This window comes from Amia ocellicauda, chromosome 13 (assembly GCF_036373705.1).
Source record: "Amia ocellicauda isolate fAmiCal2 chromosome 13, fAmiCal2.hap1, whole genome shotgun sequence".
NCBI classification, from domain to species: Eukaryota; Metazoa; Chordata; class Actinopteri; order Amiiformes; family Amiidae; genus Amia; species Amia ocellicauda.
In genome coordinates this window covers 35,221,554-35,240,054 of record NC_089862.1, presented here as the reverse complement: position 1 = coordinate 35,240,054, position 18,501 = coordinate 35,221,554, and the positions used below count along the sequence as shown (strand labels likewise).

Here is an 18,501-nt window from a genome sequence, read left to right as displayed (position 1 = left end):
ATCACCTGTAAAATGTTGGAGAAAATGATTAGACAGAAAATAGAGGAGCATCTCAATGAAAACCATATTCTTGGAGATAGTCGACATGGGTTTAGACGAGGCAGATCATGTCTTACTCATTTATAAAAAAAAATTTAACATGCAACTGCAGCTGTAGATCACGTGAAATCATATGATATGATATACTTAGATTTCCAAAAAGCTTTTGATAAGGTTCCACACCAAAGACTGATCCTCAAATTGGAAGCTGTAGGCATTCAGGGTAATGTAAGTAGATGGATTATGAACTGGGTGATGTATAGAAACAGAGGGTGTTGATTAGAGGAGTCGCTTCTAACTGGAGTGAGGTTGTTAGTGGAGTTCCACAGGGATCAGTACTAGGGCCTGTGCTTTTTCTAATCTATATTAATGATCTGGACTCTGGGATAGTTAGCAAACTTGTCAAATTTGCAGATGATACTAAAACAGGTGGCTCAGCAGATACAATCTCGGCAGCACAGGCTATTCAGAGGGACTTAGATAATATTCAGTTGTGGGCCGACACCTGGCAGATGAAATTCAATGTGGACAAGTGCAAGGTAATACATGCAGGTAACAAAAATGTCCTCTATAATTACACTATGGGAGGAATAGAACTAGATGAAGTAACGCATGAGAAAGACCTAGGAGTCTATGTGGACTCCTCACTTTCTCCATCCAAACAATGTGGGGAAGCAATAAAAAAGGCAAACACAATGTTAGGGTATATTGTCAAAAGTGTAGAATTGAGAACAAGGGCAGTGATGTTCAGACTGTACAATGCACTAGTTCCTCATCTGGATACTGTGGACAGTTCTGGGCTCCACACTTCAAGAAAGATATCGCTGCTCTACAGGCAGTTCAGAGGAGAGCAACCAGACTTATTCCAGGTCTGAAGGGAATGTCCTACTGAGAGACTGAGGAACTGAACCTTTTCACCCTGGAACAGAGGAGACTACGTGGGGACTTGATGCAAGTCTTCAAAATCACGAAAGACATCAACCACATCAAACCGGAGGAGCTTTTCCAGATCAGCAGGGACACACGCACCCGGGACACAAATGGAAATTGGGCTTCAAGGCATTCAAAACGGAAAACAGGAGACACTTCTTCACACAGAGAGGCGTCACAATCTGAACAAACTACCCAGCGATCTGGTTGAGGCTGAAAGTTTGGGAACATTTAAAAATAATCTGGATAGGATCCTTGGATCAGTTAGATATTAATGAACACCAAACGAGCACGATGGGTCGAATGGCCCCCTCTCGTTTGTAAACTTTCTTATGTTCTTATGTTCTTAACTCCTCAAACACAATACACGCATTGTGTGGAAATGTAGAAACATTGTTTTATTAATTTTACCGTTGGATCATATGTGCATCTGCATCCAATAAGCATTTGAACTGAATACTGAAGTTAATCGTTTGGGAAAAGTAATGTCTACATTGTACATACGTGTAACTCACAAAATAACATCTCGTCGGTTTTTAATGTATTATTCTCTGGATGTTCATGAACTAACACTGTGTTTAGTTCCTCTTCACAGTGGTACACGTTTGTAAGGAGAGGGTTAAAACAAAATCACCATAAAGATGCATCTGCACCACCTTGTACATGGCATATTGTCCCCAGTCAAAGATTGTGACTGAGCCTAGTGACATGAAGAATAGCACACATGTATTTACATGTCTTTTGCATACCGACTATCTGAATATTCAAACTATGAGGATGCCTTGTCAAAGTACTCTGTGTAGGTGTAACCGATCTCATGGTGATGCCCTTCGTTATCCCTGGGTTGTGTTCAGGGTGAAAATCCTGCCGAGCTTTGATGATCAGAGTGGGTCCGATCTCCGCTGGGGTACGAGTGTAGAGCGGTCACACCACGTCTGAGTTCAATACAGAGCCAGACTGGCGTTTGTCTTGGGCAGCGATTCACACCGATCGTAACCCAACACGACAACACCGCTCCAGATGCCGTCTTAAACTCACAGAGCTGGGAGAAGTCTGTGTCTTTGATTTACTTTTTTAAAGTAAATTACGTTTTTGTGATGCAAATACCTTGTGCATTGTGAGAAGGTTTTGTGTTTTTTTACACAATCAATTGGTGGTAATAAGCCAAAAATACTAGCCAAACTTCTTCCTAAACGTGTTCAGGATGTCTTTACTGAACTACACAATGAGAAATAAACCAATTTTGTCACCTTTTTATTTGTTATTAAAAGGTCAATCTTGTACAGAACAATACACATTAAAAACTATAGACCACCATTTAGGTTTTTTTGATTATTTTTATTTTGCCGTGTTTATGGATTCATTCTGAAAATATCCTGCATTGGAAACCCAATAAATAGGCACTCAGAAATTAGTGTAATCTCTTTAAGCCCAGTGGTGCTGAATAGATAACATTTTAGTTTATGGCTGCTTTAGCTCTGTGAATGTATATGAAATAATCAGAGCCTCCAATAATAAGTTAAACCAACAAAATAGATCTGCGTTTCAATATAGAGCTCTGTGATCTGGGCAAACGCATTAGGACGACAAATCAACACTTATTCTTGACAACTCAAAAACTGGCACAAACCCTCAGATTTTATTCCATATTCTGAGATGTGCCTAGAGATTTTTTGTGGTACAGTATAAAACAAGGATTTCAATCCTAAATGTGTATCCACTATTTACAGGGTTATACATTGTGGTACAATATTGCACACCTACATGTCAATACCTCTTTTGGATAAATTACATCTTTAATAGATTAGAACATTTTAGCCAGTGTGTAAGTACAGTGACTAGCTTGTTTATAGTTTTCACTAGCATGGGGAAAAAACTATGTAGTTCACACTTACAAATTATAAAACAAAATGAGCATACTTTCTTTACAAATGGCAATTTGTTTACAGTATGTGCAGTATTAAAAGTGATACTTAATTTGGTAAGGGAAGATCATTTAACTGATTACTGTCCTCTCCTGACAGATGGTCCATTTGCTTACAGTTCACTGCAGGGTGAAAGCTATGTGGGTTTTAAAGGACTCGAGGAAGGGTAGGGATGGGGATTGCTCTGCTGGTGTATCCCACCTCACACGCTCTCTGTACAAACACGCTCCACAGAATACAGAAGTCATGCCACAGGTATAGCAACCTGCTTCTTTTGATATTTTCTCAGTTTTGTTCTCTGTGGATACATTTCTGAAAAAATAATTCATTAGCTGTATCAATCTTTCTGACTGGAGCAACCGGTGAACATCTGTGCTGGCCTGAAGCCCATGGTGTCGTTTCTTGCCATGCAGTCAAAAGTGATCTAATACTGAATGTTTGTAGTCAATTGCCTCATTTGCCAGGCAATTCTTATCCTTTTCATTATAGTAACCGCACATTAACAGGTAATGCATCATGCTGTGGGATGTCACCGCACGGATCACCCATGAACACGGCTCCAATTGAAAAAGATGAGCATGCTTGTGAATTGGATACAGCTGTTCGGGCAAACGACGGCCATTAGTAAAACAGGTGGGGAATGAAATACAGCTAATACAATCCCCACCCTACCCTTCCCCACGTCACTCGCCAATTCCAAAACTTTGAAGCTCTGTGGGACAGCTCTGAATGTTGTACCTTGTAGAAATCATTGTGTTTATCATATAAATAATTATTTTCTTCTTAATCTTAGTTATTTTCTGGTTTCTGGAAACTGATAAATAGAAACGACACATAAGTGACACAATGTAAGTGCTTTTCAGACCTATAATCCACTGAAACCCCTAGACATCTCCTGGGGAAAAAGACTCAAAGTTAAAAGCCCTGTCTGTACAGGGAAATGACGGCTCGATTTCTGAGATGACTAGCTGTAACGCTTTGATCCCGTTTCTGGAGTGCTATCTTCTCGTGCTGTACTCACCCAAGCCCCCTTCGACTGCTGGGCAACAATCAGCATATGTGTATGTAAAGGGGGGAGCGATTCCTTCTGAATCAAAGGCTCAACATACAGCATGTTTCTGTGCATTTTGATTTACAAACCAAACTTGTAACATCTGCCATCCTTTGCCTTTTCTAAAGCTGAATTAAGTTGCACAAGTTAAACTGTCACTTTGAGCAGATGTGTTGGAACTGTGGTTCACAGGTCTACCGTTGATGGTATAGCTGAAATTATTGAATGCAATACAGTACACGATTGCACACTGGCCTGCTGTGGTACAGTACATCTCCCACAAAACCCATCTCAATGAAATACATCTCCACATGTTCTCAGAGGAGCTACATACTCAAAATCGCAATAAACTTAAAAACAACAAATAAACAAACATTGAATCTGAATTGTACAAACTGGATTTAGGTATCTAAGATATAAAGGAAGCAGCATAAAAAGTCCAGTGGTAAAAAATAAATAAAAACAACCCACAGAAACAATACACGCCTATGTGGATAAATCTGTAACTCCCTATTGACGGGCCTACAAGCTGTGCCACTCTTCCTCCAGTCCTCAGGTGTTCTCAATCTCTGTGTCCGTATTTAGTGGCCAGTTTCTCTGCTCTTCAGTGACTGCTCTGGCATCAGATCGTACTCTCGTTCGAGTTGGACGGCTGTGCTGGACCCTCTCCTCTTGATATGCCTGCAAATTGAAGAGTATGGACAATGGATCCATGAACCAGAACACTCCGGTCGTATTCTCGAGTATGAGAGAGTGTTCTCGACTACAGGACTCGGTGCCGTGGCCTCTATCGGACCGTTGTTACACTGCTTTAGGACCCAAGTCTTCTTCACTAATCGTCCCATAACAGCCTGCGATCCCATCGTGAATACAGTTTTTTTTTCCCTCTCCTGTTTATACCTGCATGTATCCTATGAATTATGTTGCACTGGAGTCTCAAAGTTTGTCTGGTAAAAGGATGTCTTGAGAGCTTGTCTATTTCTCAGTCGACTCCAGAGATACTGATACTGTTCTTGATAAAAACCTGTCTGTCCAAATGTGTTTCAGCCATTTAACTCTTTTGGGCATTGTGAACTCACAGGGGAACCGATAAGAGAAGACAAAACGAAAGACTTGTGCTGTAGAGGTGGGTTACCTTTGCTAGTGATGACCTTATCTTGGGTCACCATCTAGGCGCAGTGAAGAGGTGTCAACTCTTGATTGATTGAGCCATAGATACCTCCGCATTGTTGCCGTTTAACCCATCTCACCTCAGGTCATTGTGGTCACACTATCACAAAGGTCTCTTCCTAGGACTTTTCAGCCACCGTCTCGTTGCTCTTCTTTGACAAGAGCGTTTAATAGACAGAATACGGTTCAAACCAAGGCCAGGCAGAAGACACTTAAACCTGCAGCCCTTATTTGAAAGCGTTAACTTCATTTCACTCGTACATCAACGTCAAAGGGGAAGTGACATCATCGCACCTAGCTAACGCACTGCCATCTCCATCTGCACAAAGGCTGCACTGTTGTCGTCAAACAGTGAGCACAATGCGCCAAACAAAGGCTGCCAAGAGATGTATGCAAATCCCGAAACCCGAGGAAGGAAAGCACATCGCGCAGGGCAGGTCGCCGGGCGGTCTCACCTGCTTCCCCGTTCTCCCTGAGCTCTGTCTTGGGCCTCTGCAGCAGCCTGGGTCCCGCCAGGCCGATGACCAGCGCTCCTATTGGGGCAGTGATGAGGATGGCCAAAAAGGCCACCGTGAGGACGTCCATGCCATACCTCTCCAGCTCAGGGTCCTGTTTAGTTCTGGCCATGTCCAGTGCTACTGACCCAATCGCAGCCTGCAGAGTAACGAGACAGTGAAACCCCCTCAGTACACAGGACAGCAACGGAGGTCATTTCCCCCAGGATTCTGGTACATTAATGTGACCGGGGGATGTGGGCAGGGTTTAATCACAGCTTCAAGCTAGCAAAGACATGCAAGTTCTCTGTCAGATTAGTGATGTGATCCTACCATAGTGGTGGCGGTCTTATGAGATCTTGGCCTATGCCGGTTCAAGGCAAGGCTAATGAAGAGTCAGCTTGCAGACGCGCAGGGTGACCAGGCTGAGATAACGTGTGCCCCACAGCCATTTAAGAAACTCCTCATCTACTCACAACTTCCTGACTCATAAAACCTCATTAGTTAACGATCTGCTGCACGACAGACAATACCAAGTGGGTCTGAAAGCAATATGGTTATTTGAATTATTTGGTACCAATGCCAATACTTTGGGACAGATGCATTACTTTTGCATACAGTAAGTATTGGAGTATATAATGTATTCATTGCCTATAGTAAAACCAACCCAGAAAAATCTATACCAGGTCAAAACTCCCTGAAGAGAAGAAATGCATCTACCGTCCGGTATTGTCAGAAAGATGTTCGTTCATTGTTTAAGGATCCCAACCACACAGCCCTATCTTTTCTGGCTGTACGTTTCCTCTACAGTGAACAATTTGAACAGCATACTTTGTATAATATGAAAAGGGGGACAACAACTATCTGTGTTATTATTCAAATTGTAAACTGCACCGCTGCACATCTCAATCCTGCTGGTCCACAACCCCAGATATTCACAAAGTTCTGCAAGGAGGGGGATACAGCAAAAATAACAGAAAAGCCAAAGTGACTGGAGAAGGATCAAACACATCTGTGAAGCACATTTACCTGAACGGTGGCTTTTGGTACCCAGGCCAGAGAAACAAACAGCTTCTCCTTGAAGTTGAACCCAGCGAACATCACCATGAGGAAGGTCACCAGCACGCGTAACACCAGGGCGGCGCACAGCACGGCCACCCCCAGCCCTGCGGACACGGGCAGAGCATGAGGGGAGCAGAGCAGGGGGGTCTCACAGGGACAGACCAATTCCTGAAGTTGCATTGACAGTGGCTGCTGGTAAGTATGTGTAAATAATCGGAGCAGCTCATTATGGCTCATTAGTAGAAATCTACATTTGAAGTCATGAACCTCAGCTAAGCTTGGAATGGAATGCTTTGTTGATCCTGTGCGGTGTTGAGAATAATCCTCGTTCTGTGCTAACCATTCAAGCAGAGGCAGCTTTGAGCAAATGCAGTCTGCTTGACTCACGGGTGTCACAGGGCCGTTTATAGCACGAATAAACAAACTAGCTTCCATTGTTTAAAATCATCTACACTCATGTGCTTGTGCAATGTGTTGCCTAAAGATGGATTCAGTTATAGTTAGCTGGTAAACAACTCTTACCCACTGTACTTGGATTCAGGGACGAGACGGATATTTCTGCTCCAATCAGGCCGAACAGAAGAGGTTGGAAGACGTCCCAGGCCCGTCCGACGACGTTCGCCACCGAGCCCTGTGACACACCGTTAAGATCGTCCGTAGTTATTCAACGGCGATTTTGACACCACAGATGTTTGTTCCCCCGTGATTAACTCATTTTACTGCATAAAAAGCTACTAAGCACCCAAGGCAGACAGACAAACAAACAGAAAATATGATTCTGTAATTCTAATGTAGTCGTGTTCCTTTTTTGTTAAGACAGTGTTTTCACATTGTCAGTGGGAATGTACAATAAAAGGACCTTCCGTTTTACGTATTGCTTGGATTACACGCATGGTGTTCAGCTTTTCTAAATGTCTTATGTTGCACGATTAATACATGCTATTTGTTTTGTTTTGACGGTGATGTACGTTTATTTCTCGCTCTGCTCTGCAGAGAGATGCGATGCCAGCACCAACTTCTACATCGACTTGAGAGCAACAGAAACGGAAGTGCAACCTAACACACACAGCACCGGCACAGATAAGCCTGCAGTTTAAACCGTTGGCCCCACTGACCTTTGAATCCGCCCAACCTACTCCCGCTAGAAATGCCAACACGAGGGTGCACAGCCCCCCCGAGCCTGGGAAGCCAGCGACGTGACTGCCAAAGACAGCAAAGATGGAGAAGCCCAGCAGCAGGAAAGAGCGCCTCATGACCAGATCTTCCTAAAAGGGGAAAAACAAAATAATAAATCAGAAGCTCAGTTTGATCTGTTTAGCACACAGAGCACATCTCCTTTCGCAGCTTGGATCTCTCCAGTGGAGTGGACTCGTGGGTGGACACTGTTCTGGGCTGCAAAGCTGGTTCTTCTCATCTGCAGTCTTTTTTTAAATGCATTATTATAAAGGGATCTTCAAAAGCTGGGTCAGTTAAGAAGTTAAGGGGAAGTGAAATAAACAATAAGAAAGTAATGCTGTAGCAGATATTGTTCATTAATAAAGGTTCATTAAATTGTCTCTGATATAGGAATATTTATTTCCTTAAGAGAGATTAGGAAATATGATTATGTATTAGTAGAGGCCTTTACACAGTTCCTTACTTACACATTTCCAGGAACATAATACAACAAGAGCAAGGAAATACAAAATAACTGGGTCCTCCTAACTGGTGCAAAATGAAATGAGGATGATATTACGGCGTGCAATGTGAACTGTACACGCCATGAGATAGTTCTGCCACTGAGACTATGAAATTGACCGTCCAATGACTATACCACAGTTGTAATAACCCCCAAGTCCATAACAACTCACTAGGGCCGTACCTGCTCCTTACTGGGGAAAAACCGGAGAAAGAAGCCCAACGCCACTCCAGCGATCGTCCCGCCGGCCACCTCCATGATGCCCCTGAACACGTTGTACAGAGTGGACCCTGCAGAGAAAGACCCGCGGGTCAGCCGGACACCAGTCAGCGGATTCTGACAGAGACCGTGGAGGACAATCTCACTGCACTTCCTTCAAGCAACAAATCGCAGGTTAAATTCAGGGAGAACTAAATCAAAGTGTGCTGTACTTGTATTCAGTTAAATTTGTTGTCGTTGTCCACACATTGTGATGTACCACTGGCTGAAAGTAGAGTTAAAGGAAACATCTATCCGTTTTATAATGTACCACCCCAAAAAAAAAATATATATATACAAGAACACTTATCTCTTATCTCTAACCGAGTGTATTGTCTCAGATTCAACATTATCATGTCATAATTAGCCTACGGTAACTGTAGCCCAATGCAATGCTCATTTCATTAGCATTAAGAGACCACTAGATGGAGGCACAGTACATTATGAGAGACAAGGCTCCTGGCATACAATTAACCCCCCGAATTTCTGCTGTGTACGTTTCTTATTTTTATTATTTAAAGGCCAGTGTTGTCTATGATTTACCACACAAAATGTCACTTGTGATGCTATCAAGTCTTTCTAGTGCAAAGTATCCGTCTTGACTTAAATGCAAACTGTTGAAAACAACAACAAAAACTAATTATTTGCATTTGAAGCATTAAACTCCCTCTCTGGGAAATCAGTTTGCCGTCAGTATTTCCCACTCAGGTTCCAAATAGGTGTTTGTTCTGCACAGCCGCGCTGCACCGGGCCCGGATCAGGACACCCTGTGTCATGCCACACCTGTAGCAAACGCCATGCCCACACATGTGGTGAAGCCGGTGATGGCGAGGATGTCGTCGAAGCTGCCCGCGGCCATCAGCAGCGTGGGGACGCCCTGCTCCACGCCGTACCCTTCCTTCTGCAGGAGAAGCATCGAGGGCACCACCACGGCCGGGGACACCGCCGCTAAAACAAACCTGGAGAGAGAGGGGCTCTTAGACTCTACAGCCGTGCTCCCTGGGGGCGCATCGTACACAGAGACAGGTGTGCACACCATAAGAACATAAATGTCCAATGGAGAGGAGGCCATTCGCCCCATCGTGCTCATTTGGTGTCCATTAATAACTAAGTGATCCAAGGATCCTATCCAGTCTGATTTTGAACCAGAAACATGCAGGGACAAAAAGACTACTGTATCTGTGAAGCCTGGCTTAGTGCAAATGCTGATGCCTTGTTCCCACCTCTTGGAAACATGAGAAAGGCCTGAATGAGAGAGGTGTCTGTGTGGAACAAGTGATAGGCGTGCAATGTGCAAACCCTACCCACATCACACGAGCAACTCTCGGCCCTAAACAAATTACAAACTACTCAATTACAATTGCCACTAGGTTTTTAATTACTTTTTCCCCTTACCCCAATATGAAGCCCCAAATCCAAGGCAAATTCAGCATAAAATGACTGAGAACGGCAATGGCACATGCTTCTGCTGTACAAGGTCCAATCGCCAGTCTTAAACACACTGCCTTCAGCTTCCGGAGAGCCTGACAAAAAACAAGAGCGAGAAATACAAAAAACGCCAGCGATAAACAACCCAACTATTGTTACTACCAGGTACGATTATATGTAATTAAACACAAACACCAACTTCATATTTCATTTTGCAAATTCAGAACATTCTCCTCCAACTTGCAAAGAAATGTACTTGTGTGCTGGACCTACACACCTGTGTTTCGAATGAGTTTCTGTGTGTCTGTCAAAAATGTCTTATGCATATACAACAGTACTCTCATTACAGTTTCAATAAAATAGAGTGCCCTGTCAGGGACTGATAAGCTTATACACAATCAGAGCTTAATGCTTCAGTGACTAATCTATGCAGGGATCATGTTTCTGAGGTTTCTGACCTCTTTCTGATTACCAGTAAAGTACACTGTCTTTCTTAGCCGCAAGGAAATTATAACGATTGTAACACTTCATAAACGTAGACATACGCTACCAGAGACGTGAGAACAGTGCAACCGAATTAGACATGCAAGAAAACACTGATGTCATCCTTGTAATTACCAGAAAAGACAACGCACTGGAGACACGGACAGGGGGGTTGGACAGGGATCTCTCCCGCGCCACACACTTAGATCCCTAACCTCGGCTCGGTGTCCGTTTAAAACACCAGCTACGCGTGAGACTGGTGTCTGGAAAACAACACAGATGTCACACTCTCTTCAGGTCAGTTCTCGGAGGACCGTAATGAATCGGTCTCTGACACGACGGCAGGCAAGGGTGTGTCATGTACACACACCAGCCCACGGCCTGCACTGTACTCACGCTTAGTTGGTGATCTCTGGTTTCAATATCTGTGTTCAGCCTGAATTGCCCAATTAAATCTCTCTTATTTTTTTTAGTTTTGGTCTGAGCGAGGACAGATTATTATTTTTGGCCTGTGGAGAACACACTATCAAAATAGCCATCTATTCCATCAATTCTATAGATCCATTTGCTGGTCCGTTTCACACGCACATTGTGTGGATAGGGGCATTGAGGATATTACACACATAAGATTCCTTTTCGATACCACACCTTTTTATATGTGTGGCGTACATTCCTGCTGCCTGAATGGAAGACTTTGCATTTATTTACCTTAAAGTTGTCATGAGTAATCAGACCCCTGGGGTGTAACCATAATTACATTTTAATTAGAATGATTGCAGGAAATGCCTCATCAGGATTCTTGCTAATGATTTTACTACCTGGCACAGACTCATTAGGTGACGGGGAAAATGACAGCGTGGTTCAGTGTCTGAGCACAGCATGATCCATGATCCGATCCTATCCTTGTGGTCCTGCCTCCCAGGTGTTGTGTGTAATACTGGCCTACAGTACCTTGGGGTCAAGTCCCAGCCCGGCTCTTGTCAGGATGATGGCCAGAGCGATATTCCTCAAGGAAGCAGACCAGTGGAAATCAATTCTGATGGCATCTGTGATCACCGGGATGTTGCGGAGAAGAAAACCAGCCAGTAACATTCCTGCAAACACAGGGAGCGTCAGTTTCCAGGGGCACGTGCGTGAGAAACCGCAAAGGCCAGACGCTGCTTGTTAAGGGATTTACATCGTGGAACCGGCAGGGGAGCAATAACCCTTGAAGACGTAAACTAATAGGTTTTCAGTAAGCATTCAGCTGATGTGGACAGGAAAATGAGAGGTTCCCTTTTGTGACAGTCGATAATAAAAGACTCAGACCTGAATCCGAGGTTTCAGACAGGCTTTATGTTACAGACAGCTGATAAACTTGGTGAAAGCAGCCAATTTGTTTGTAATACAAGCCTGCAGTTACTCGTGGATTACCACATAAGCCTCTGACACTTGAGTGAGAAGTGATTGTGTGATTTATGATTAGAAAACAGAACTTCTCAAACACACAGCTGGTAACAGATTCATATATTAAATGTTATGCTGCTTTTTTTCCCCATTAACTGGGATGCACAGCATAATGCTGTACAGAATCAGACAGTACAAAAGTCCTCTCCAACATGCCCCAGCTTGACTGCAAGACTGCGTCAGCCGCACAAGAACTTAATTTGTGTTGGAAAGTCACACACTTTGTTCAGTATTTACAGTACTAATGTAAAATGAAAAAAAAACAAAAAATTGTAGTCTAAACATTTTTACTTCCTCATTTCTTCTGATTAGCAGATTGATTTCGTTGTGTACAAATGGGGGCTGTGTGAAAATAGTGCGTCAAAACAGCATGGCGTGGCCACACAATGTACACACAGCGCTATCTCGCTGCTTCGGCCATTAAACAAACAAGTGTGAACGGTTGCTCACAACATTCAACGGTCAGATGGTTGCTATCAAGCTAGAAATGTGAAATATGCATCTCAGCCAAGACAATCAGATTGAAGAAAAAAACAAAACGTACAATGTAAGTAATAACGTGATGATGCAAATGTCAAACCACCTGTGTACATATTTCTAGATCAAATCTTCTGCAGCCTACAAAATGTAAATACTAATTAAACATCAAGACCAATGTTAACAGTTAAAGTAAGTAAAGTAAGCCTCGTTGAGCAAACAAACAGCCTAGCCAAAGCAAGCATCTTTGTTTTAACCAAACCTACCGGGGCTGTATGAGAAGGCCCACTAAAGCCTTTTACACATTTGTCACAGTCACCCACGAAGCAAATATGACATTTATTACAAACATCCCCAAGAACCTGTTGATTATAATGCCTTGAAAAAGAACAGACTCTTTTGTCTTTAAAATGGAAAGAATACCTTCATCCTAAAATCCAGTGGAAAAGCAGTGTAGTCTATGGTTTAAGAACATGTCTCTAAAACTGTATCGCACAGCGAGGAGCTTAATGATGGGCCGACTGTTCTCCGTTACTGAAATCAGAAAATGTCAGGCTTTTCTGATGCAACTTACCAAGGAGTGGAGGAAGGGGAGGTAAAGTTGGTATTTTAATGAGCCCCACCAGCTTTCCCCCGACCACGGCACAAATCAGCAACACCAAGATACCAAAGAGGTTCCCCCCAGGGAGGCACTGGGGGCCTGTGATGGACCAGACCACACCAAAGAGCAGCAGCGCCATGGTCACTGAAACAACAGATTTACACTGAATTTACACTGAAGATTTACTACCTTAACGAAAAGCACATATAGAATTTAAAAACAGAAACATCACAGCTCCAGCCTTTGCACTGAAAAACACTGTGGTTTCAAGGAAAACGATTTGTCTCAATTCAGAGTCCTGTGCCGATGTTTTGGAATGTATTCACACTGTTAACCACTACTGGGAATTAAACTATAACCTACTGATTTAAGTGGGGTATATTTTCAGAGTTTGTTGAGAACTGGATTGACCCCAAACATACTTTCAAAATCCACTCGAGGTAGTACAGCGAGTGTGTAAACTGGTGACTGCTACTCCATAGGAATCAACGCGTTTCCCCCACCTTTGGTGACCGAAGACGCTAGGAGGCCTGCTGGAGGACAAGCACAGAAGCGCGTGCAGCCCTTGGATGGCTCCGCGGGCTGCCGGACCGCGTCCGCTGCGCTTTCATTCAGGAAAGTCGTCTCTTCTGTGACTACAGGACTCTCCGAACGTCCCACTGCAATCTCAGCCTTCCTCACAGCCACGTCCTTGAGTTCCTGCGCACAGAGAGGACATGCACATAAACAAGGCTGTCTTTTTCAGGTCAACCAGGAAGCGTTCATTCTTAGTTCAAAAGAGACCAGAAGTGTATGGAATATATCGAAATGTCGCATTGTATTCCGAAAACTTACAAAATTAATGTTACACAAACACAGTGTTGTGTTATTGCACTGAACATGTGAAATCTGAGCGAAGTTTCTGCTCTGTTCTGCTGTCGCCCAATGTTTGCAAAGAAGATCTGTGCAACTCTGTGAGAACTGCGTTGAGCTGGTTTATGTAATCAGAGGAAAGCGTCCTTTTCAGAAAAATCCATTTTACAATTCAGTGCAGTCTTCTGAATACATTAGTTTTCAGCAAATTCTATGTTGTGTAAAGCACTCTGAAAGAGATTACACTCATAGTGACTAACAGACGTGTCCGAATATAATTTTGCTGGCTCTCCATTCAAAATATCGTTTTCTTCTGAAGTGGGATTAAGCTACATGTCCAGGTCAGCTCCAGAAGCCTGTCAACAGCGAGTGTTTTAGTTATTCATTTTTTAAGTGTACATAATAATTTTAAAAACAAAAAAGAACGTGTTTCAATGTCACTTGATATGGTAACAAAGCCACACACTGTACAGGTCGGTTTTGAAAAGCCGGCTTTACTGACAGTTCCTGTAATGCCAGTACTTTTGTGGATGAAGCTGAAATTGAGTTGTCAGTCTGGCAGTGAATGGTTTCCTCTGAGCAGATAAGTGATGTTATGAAAAATTCAAGTTTCCTTCTTTTCAGAGTCCAAACATAATCCACAGATACGGCAGCTTTGTACAGTGCACACATTTATTTTTCTATCAGGTTCTTTGTCCATATATTTGATTTACCAAATCATGCAAGACACAGGGCCACAACTGTCATTTGATATTTGATCAAATTAATTGCGATTGCAGGGATTTGGAAAGTTAAAAAACATCAAATCAAGCAAGAAAGAAAGAAAACCGAAAACAAACTGAACACACGTCTCAATCCCAAAGACTGTGCTGCCTGGAGTGGCGATGCTCCATTCATCGTTCTTCTTATTCAAATCATAAGCGATGTATTTAAAGCAGCTTGTTCCTGATATTTGTTTTGTTATCCAGCAGTGTGCTATTGTTAAGTAAATGTTATCTCTTGCCGTTTCCACCCGCATTAGTCATGCAAACTAAACACTGTAGAGAAAAAATAAAGCTTCTGGAAAGAACCTCTAAGGCCGAGTATGAGGAAGTGAGGTGGGGGACTTTATCAGGGTGACACTGATTAAACACAAAATTAGCTTCTGAGCATTAAATGCTAAATGGGCTTCTGAACAGGGAACACTATCTCTCTCTGTATATATTTTTAGAACTTCCTTACAGTTGAATCAAAGCTGGGTTTGTCAGAGCAGTAATTGTCAAGTGGAGTAACTGATGAACGACCAGCAGACCCAAAGACAGAACATGCAGCGTAATAAACTCATTCCATTTGAATTATGCAACTGAAATTGACCCGACAGATAAAACAATCAGGGACTTGCATAAGGTTAGACAATAGGAGCGCGACGCCGCACACAGCCCGGAGGACAGCTCGAATACACAAGGAGCTCGAATGAATGAGCATGCAGTGGAATGCATATTTACAATAAATATAGAAGAACATCGCAGCGTGTGCAAACAGAAAATGTATAATAAACACTGACACCCTTCTGCCAGGAATAAAAACAAATGTGTTGTTACACTGTATCCTCATGTACAGTGTAAATCACACTCTGCACGCTCGCCCTGCTCCACTGTCCTGGTCACTGTCTGCCTTTCAGTCTGAATCAGTGCATTGCTTTTCTATTCCTCAGGCACTGTGCATTTGTAAGGGGGCGAGCCGGCAGTTTAAATCTGAAGGCAATCCAGATGAAAGGGGTTTGAGTGACTGGGCTCCTACTGTGTGGCCAAGTGTAGGGCATGTGTGTCGAGTCCTATACATACATATAATATGTTTAACACTTTTTGAGAACTTTTTGAGTTACAGTGATCAAATATATTAGTCGTAACTGTTTCCATAATAATATAATGTATATTCTGTTATAGTGCTTATTCATAGCATTTCTCCTTTCAAAGTTAAAATGTCATCTAACAAGCATCCGAAACATTACAGGTCGGGGGCTTAAACTGCAAATATTAAAAACAGGATCGCCATGAAGTTAAGAGAGATAAAACAGCATATTTAATACTGCGCCTGTGCATCAAACCTCCCTCTGCATAAAACAGAATCATAATGAAGCCTCCAGAGCAAAGGTCTGCACAGGAACCCCTGCACAGAAACGTACATCATTAAAACACCAGAAAACTGGCAAACCCTCAAAGCACACCAGGCTATAGCAGTGCAGAAGTACCTCCGTGTGCGCACCGGCCGGCGCTGCTGGTGTCCCCGGCTCTGTCCCCGCCGCGTCCCCGCTGTCCATCCCGTCCACCTTGTCCATCGCCTCTGCAGAAACAGCGCAGCAGTCAGGGCTGCGCTCACTGCACACTGGGCGGCATTACTATTAATACAGGCGTGACCTGGCCGGCAGTGGCGCTTGATTAGCAGGGTTTAGCACGGATTACCTGCGGGACGGGAACCGCGATGCTGCTGCGTGACGTCACGGACACGCACGCAGTCGCGCAGCTCTGCGCGCATCATGTCTGGATCACAGAGCTTGTGTGCAGGTGCTGCTCCGTCATCTGTATGATGGCCGGCTGTGTTAAAGATCACCAGCAGACCACACGGTAATGCTATAACAATACACCTGCCCTCCAACAGACGTCAAACCCGTTGACAGCATCACTGTCTCTCCCACATCAAGAGCCCTGACACATTAAAATGAGCAGCCTGGGTAACACTGAGCGGCTGCTGCACATTCATTCTCCACCATTTGTTTTGTGGGGGTTCGTCTGAATATGGCTGGTGCATGCATGCATATATATCTGCGGTTCAACAGCTTTTGGTGACAGTGTTTTCCTGATTGCTGGTACTTCTGCTGCCTGCAAGAGCCAGCGGTATTATTAGTGTTTCCTGGTGCTGATCGTTAAAAGCAGCTTAACTTACATCAATCCTGGCGCTGTGTTTGGGTGTCAGGGGCTGAACCAGGTTGCAAATTGTTCACCTGGTTTGTTTTGACAATTGATCCACCTAATAAAGGGAGAAGGTAAAGAAATTAATACATTAAATGAAACAACCGCAGTTTTTGCTCGGTGTTACTATGAGGAGATCACTTCGTAAGCATCCTAGCAAGTTCCCCTGTTTTTCATGTAGTTGCACACGATTGAAACGTGATTTCGACAATTGCTTTAAGTTACAATTAAAGAATTACTAGGCAACCCAATAAATAGATCAATAATAACAAACACTACATTGTCATTAGCAGCAACATTATATGACCTGGAGTGAAGTCGTCTGTCGAAACACATTTACATTAATAAAATGTTCACGGAAACAGTGGGGTCACGTTTTTAATTCACTTCAATGCGGGGTTAGAGGGCGTTAACATTGATATTGTAAATCAAGCATCTCGTACTAATTATTGGCAACACATCGGGACTAAGCGGTTAATTTAACACGGCATTTATACATTGTCTCATGCTGTTGGTATTAATACAGCCATGCTAACACACTCACTCATCGTCAGCTGAAGCACAAGTCCAGAAACATGACTATCTGTGAAGAGCGGCCGTAATAAACCCGGATAGCGGCTTCACACATGGGAAATACAGGGTTAGCGTTGGCCGACAATGAACAACACGGAGTTGACACGGCGCCTTCAAGGAGGCAGTTCTTGTAGCTATCAATGTGTCCATAGAGTTAAAAGCCGATTTATTTTTAGCTTTTGTAAACAGCTGTCTTTACAATGCAATTTATTTTAAGAAACTATACGAATGAAAATCGAAAACAGTCCTTTAGTATTGTCTTTATTCAGGTATGGCTCGTATGTCCTTTTTTGATTATATCTTATTCTGTATAGATTAACATGTATACTGTTGTTGCGACCAATCAGCCCTAAAAAACAAAACCTTTCATTAGCATACGAAAATATGAACAGGCTATAAAACAAAATACAGTGTTATACCTGTTGCACACTCTTCCCACCACTTCTATACTATAAACAGGTTATTGTGTTTCACACATAGGGGAAAAAGAAAAGGCAACTGAATTGCAATCTCATTAAGCTGTGCAGAGTTCAATGTTAGAATGAACAATTCAATAATAATAAAACAACTGTATGGTATATACAATTAATTAAACATGTTATAAATAAATGCACAGTTCAGAAGGACACATTCAGAAATGGAAAGAATTGATTTACCCTTGAGAGCTTCAGATGCCAAAGTGGGGTTCACTCCGGTGGGTGAGCAGCTAGTTAGTCTGAGCTAAATCACAAGGCGAAGTGAATGGCCTGTATCACTGAGTCAGAGCTTCAGATGAGATATGAACCGAAGGTCTCCTGACTATTCACCCGTTCTTTAATAATATCCTAAAAAAAAAAAAACTTGCATGAAATATTTTCCTCAGAGGAACTTCCATTATTAATCATGCTCACACTTCTATTTATTGCATCCTATAAATAAAGTTTACAATTGACTTTATCTTTATTTATTTATTTATTCAGGTAATTTTCTAGCTTAGTGGGTTTATACTTCACATTGGTGCCACAGAAAAACCTTGTGCAGCAAAGACTGTGATACACCAGTAAAAATCATGAAGGCTACTTATATTTTGAGTGTACATACTATATG

The 18,501-nt window shown here is 42.8% G+C and overlaps 1 protein-coding gene across 4 annotated transcripts; it reads right to left on the bottom strand.

Moving 5' to 3' along the window:
- Positions 1-2,586: 2,586 nt before the first annotated feature.
- On the bottom strand, positions 2,587-18,300 carry LOC136766877 (sodium/hydrogen exchanger 9B2). Of its 4 annotated transcripts, none has more exons than XM_066720737.1 (15): positions 18,072-18,300; positions 16,817-16,900; positions 16,336-16,467; positions 16,125-16,216; positions 13,546-13,741; positions 13,016-13,186; positions 11,470-11,612; positions 10,003-10,130; positions 9,391-9,566; positions 8,533-8,639; positions 7,787-7,936; positions 7,194-7,302; positions 6,639-6,775; positions 5,571-5,769; positions 2,587-4,626 (listed from the first exon to the last, which is right to left on the bottom strand). In XM_066720737.1, the coding sequence occupies exons 3-15, from the start codon at positions 16,409-16,411 to the stop codon at positions 4,568-4,570; spliced, it is 1,743 nt and encodes a 580-aa protein (XP_066576834.1). In that variant the 5' UTR covers positions 16,412-16,467; positions 16,817-16,900; positions 18,072-18,300; the 3' UTR covers positions 2,587-4,567. The 4 variants fall into 4 exon arrangements, with proteins under 4 accessions (XP_066576834.1, XP_066576833.1, XP_066576835.1 ...); XM_066720736.1 differs by lacking the exon at positions 18,072-18,300 and adding an exon at positions 17,387-17,466; XM_066720738.1 differs by lacking the exon at positions 18,072-18,300 and adding an exon at positions 17,387-17,466 and having other exon boundaries at positions 16,336-16,452.
- Positions 18,301-18,501: the final 201 nt, after the last annotated feature.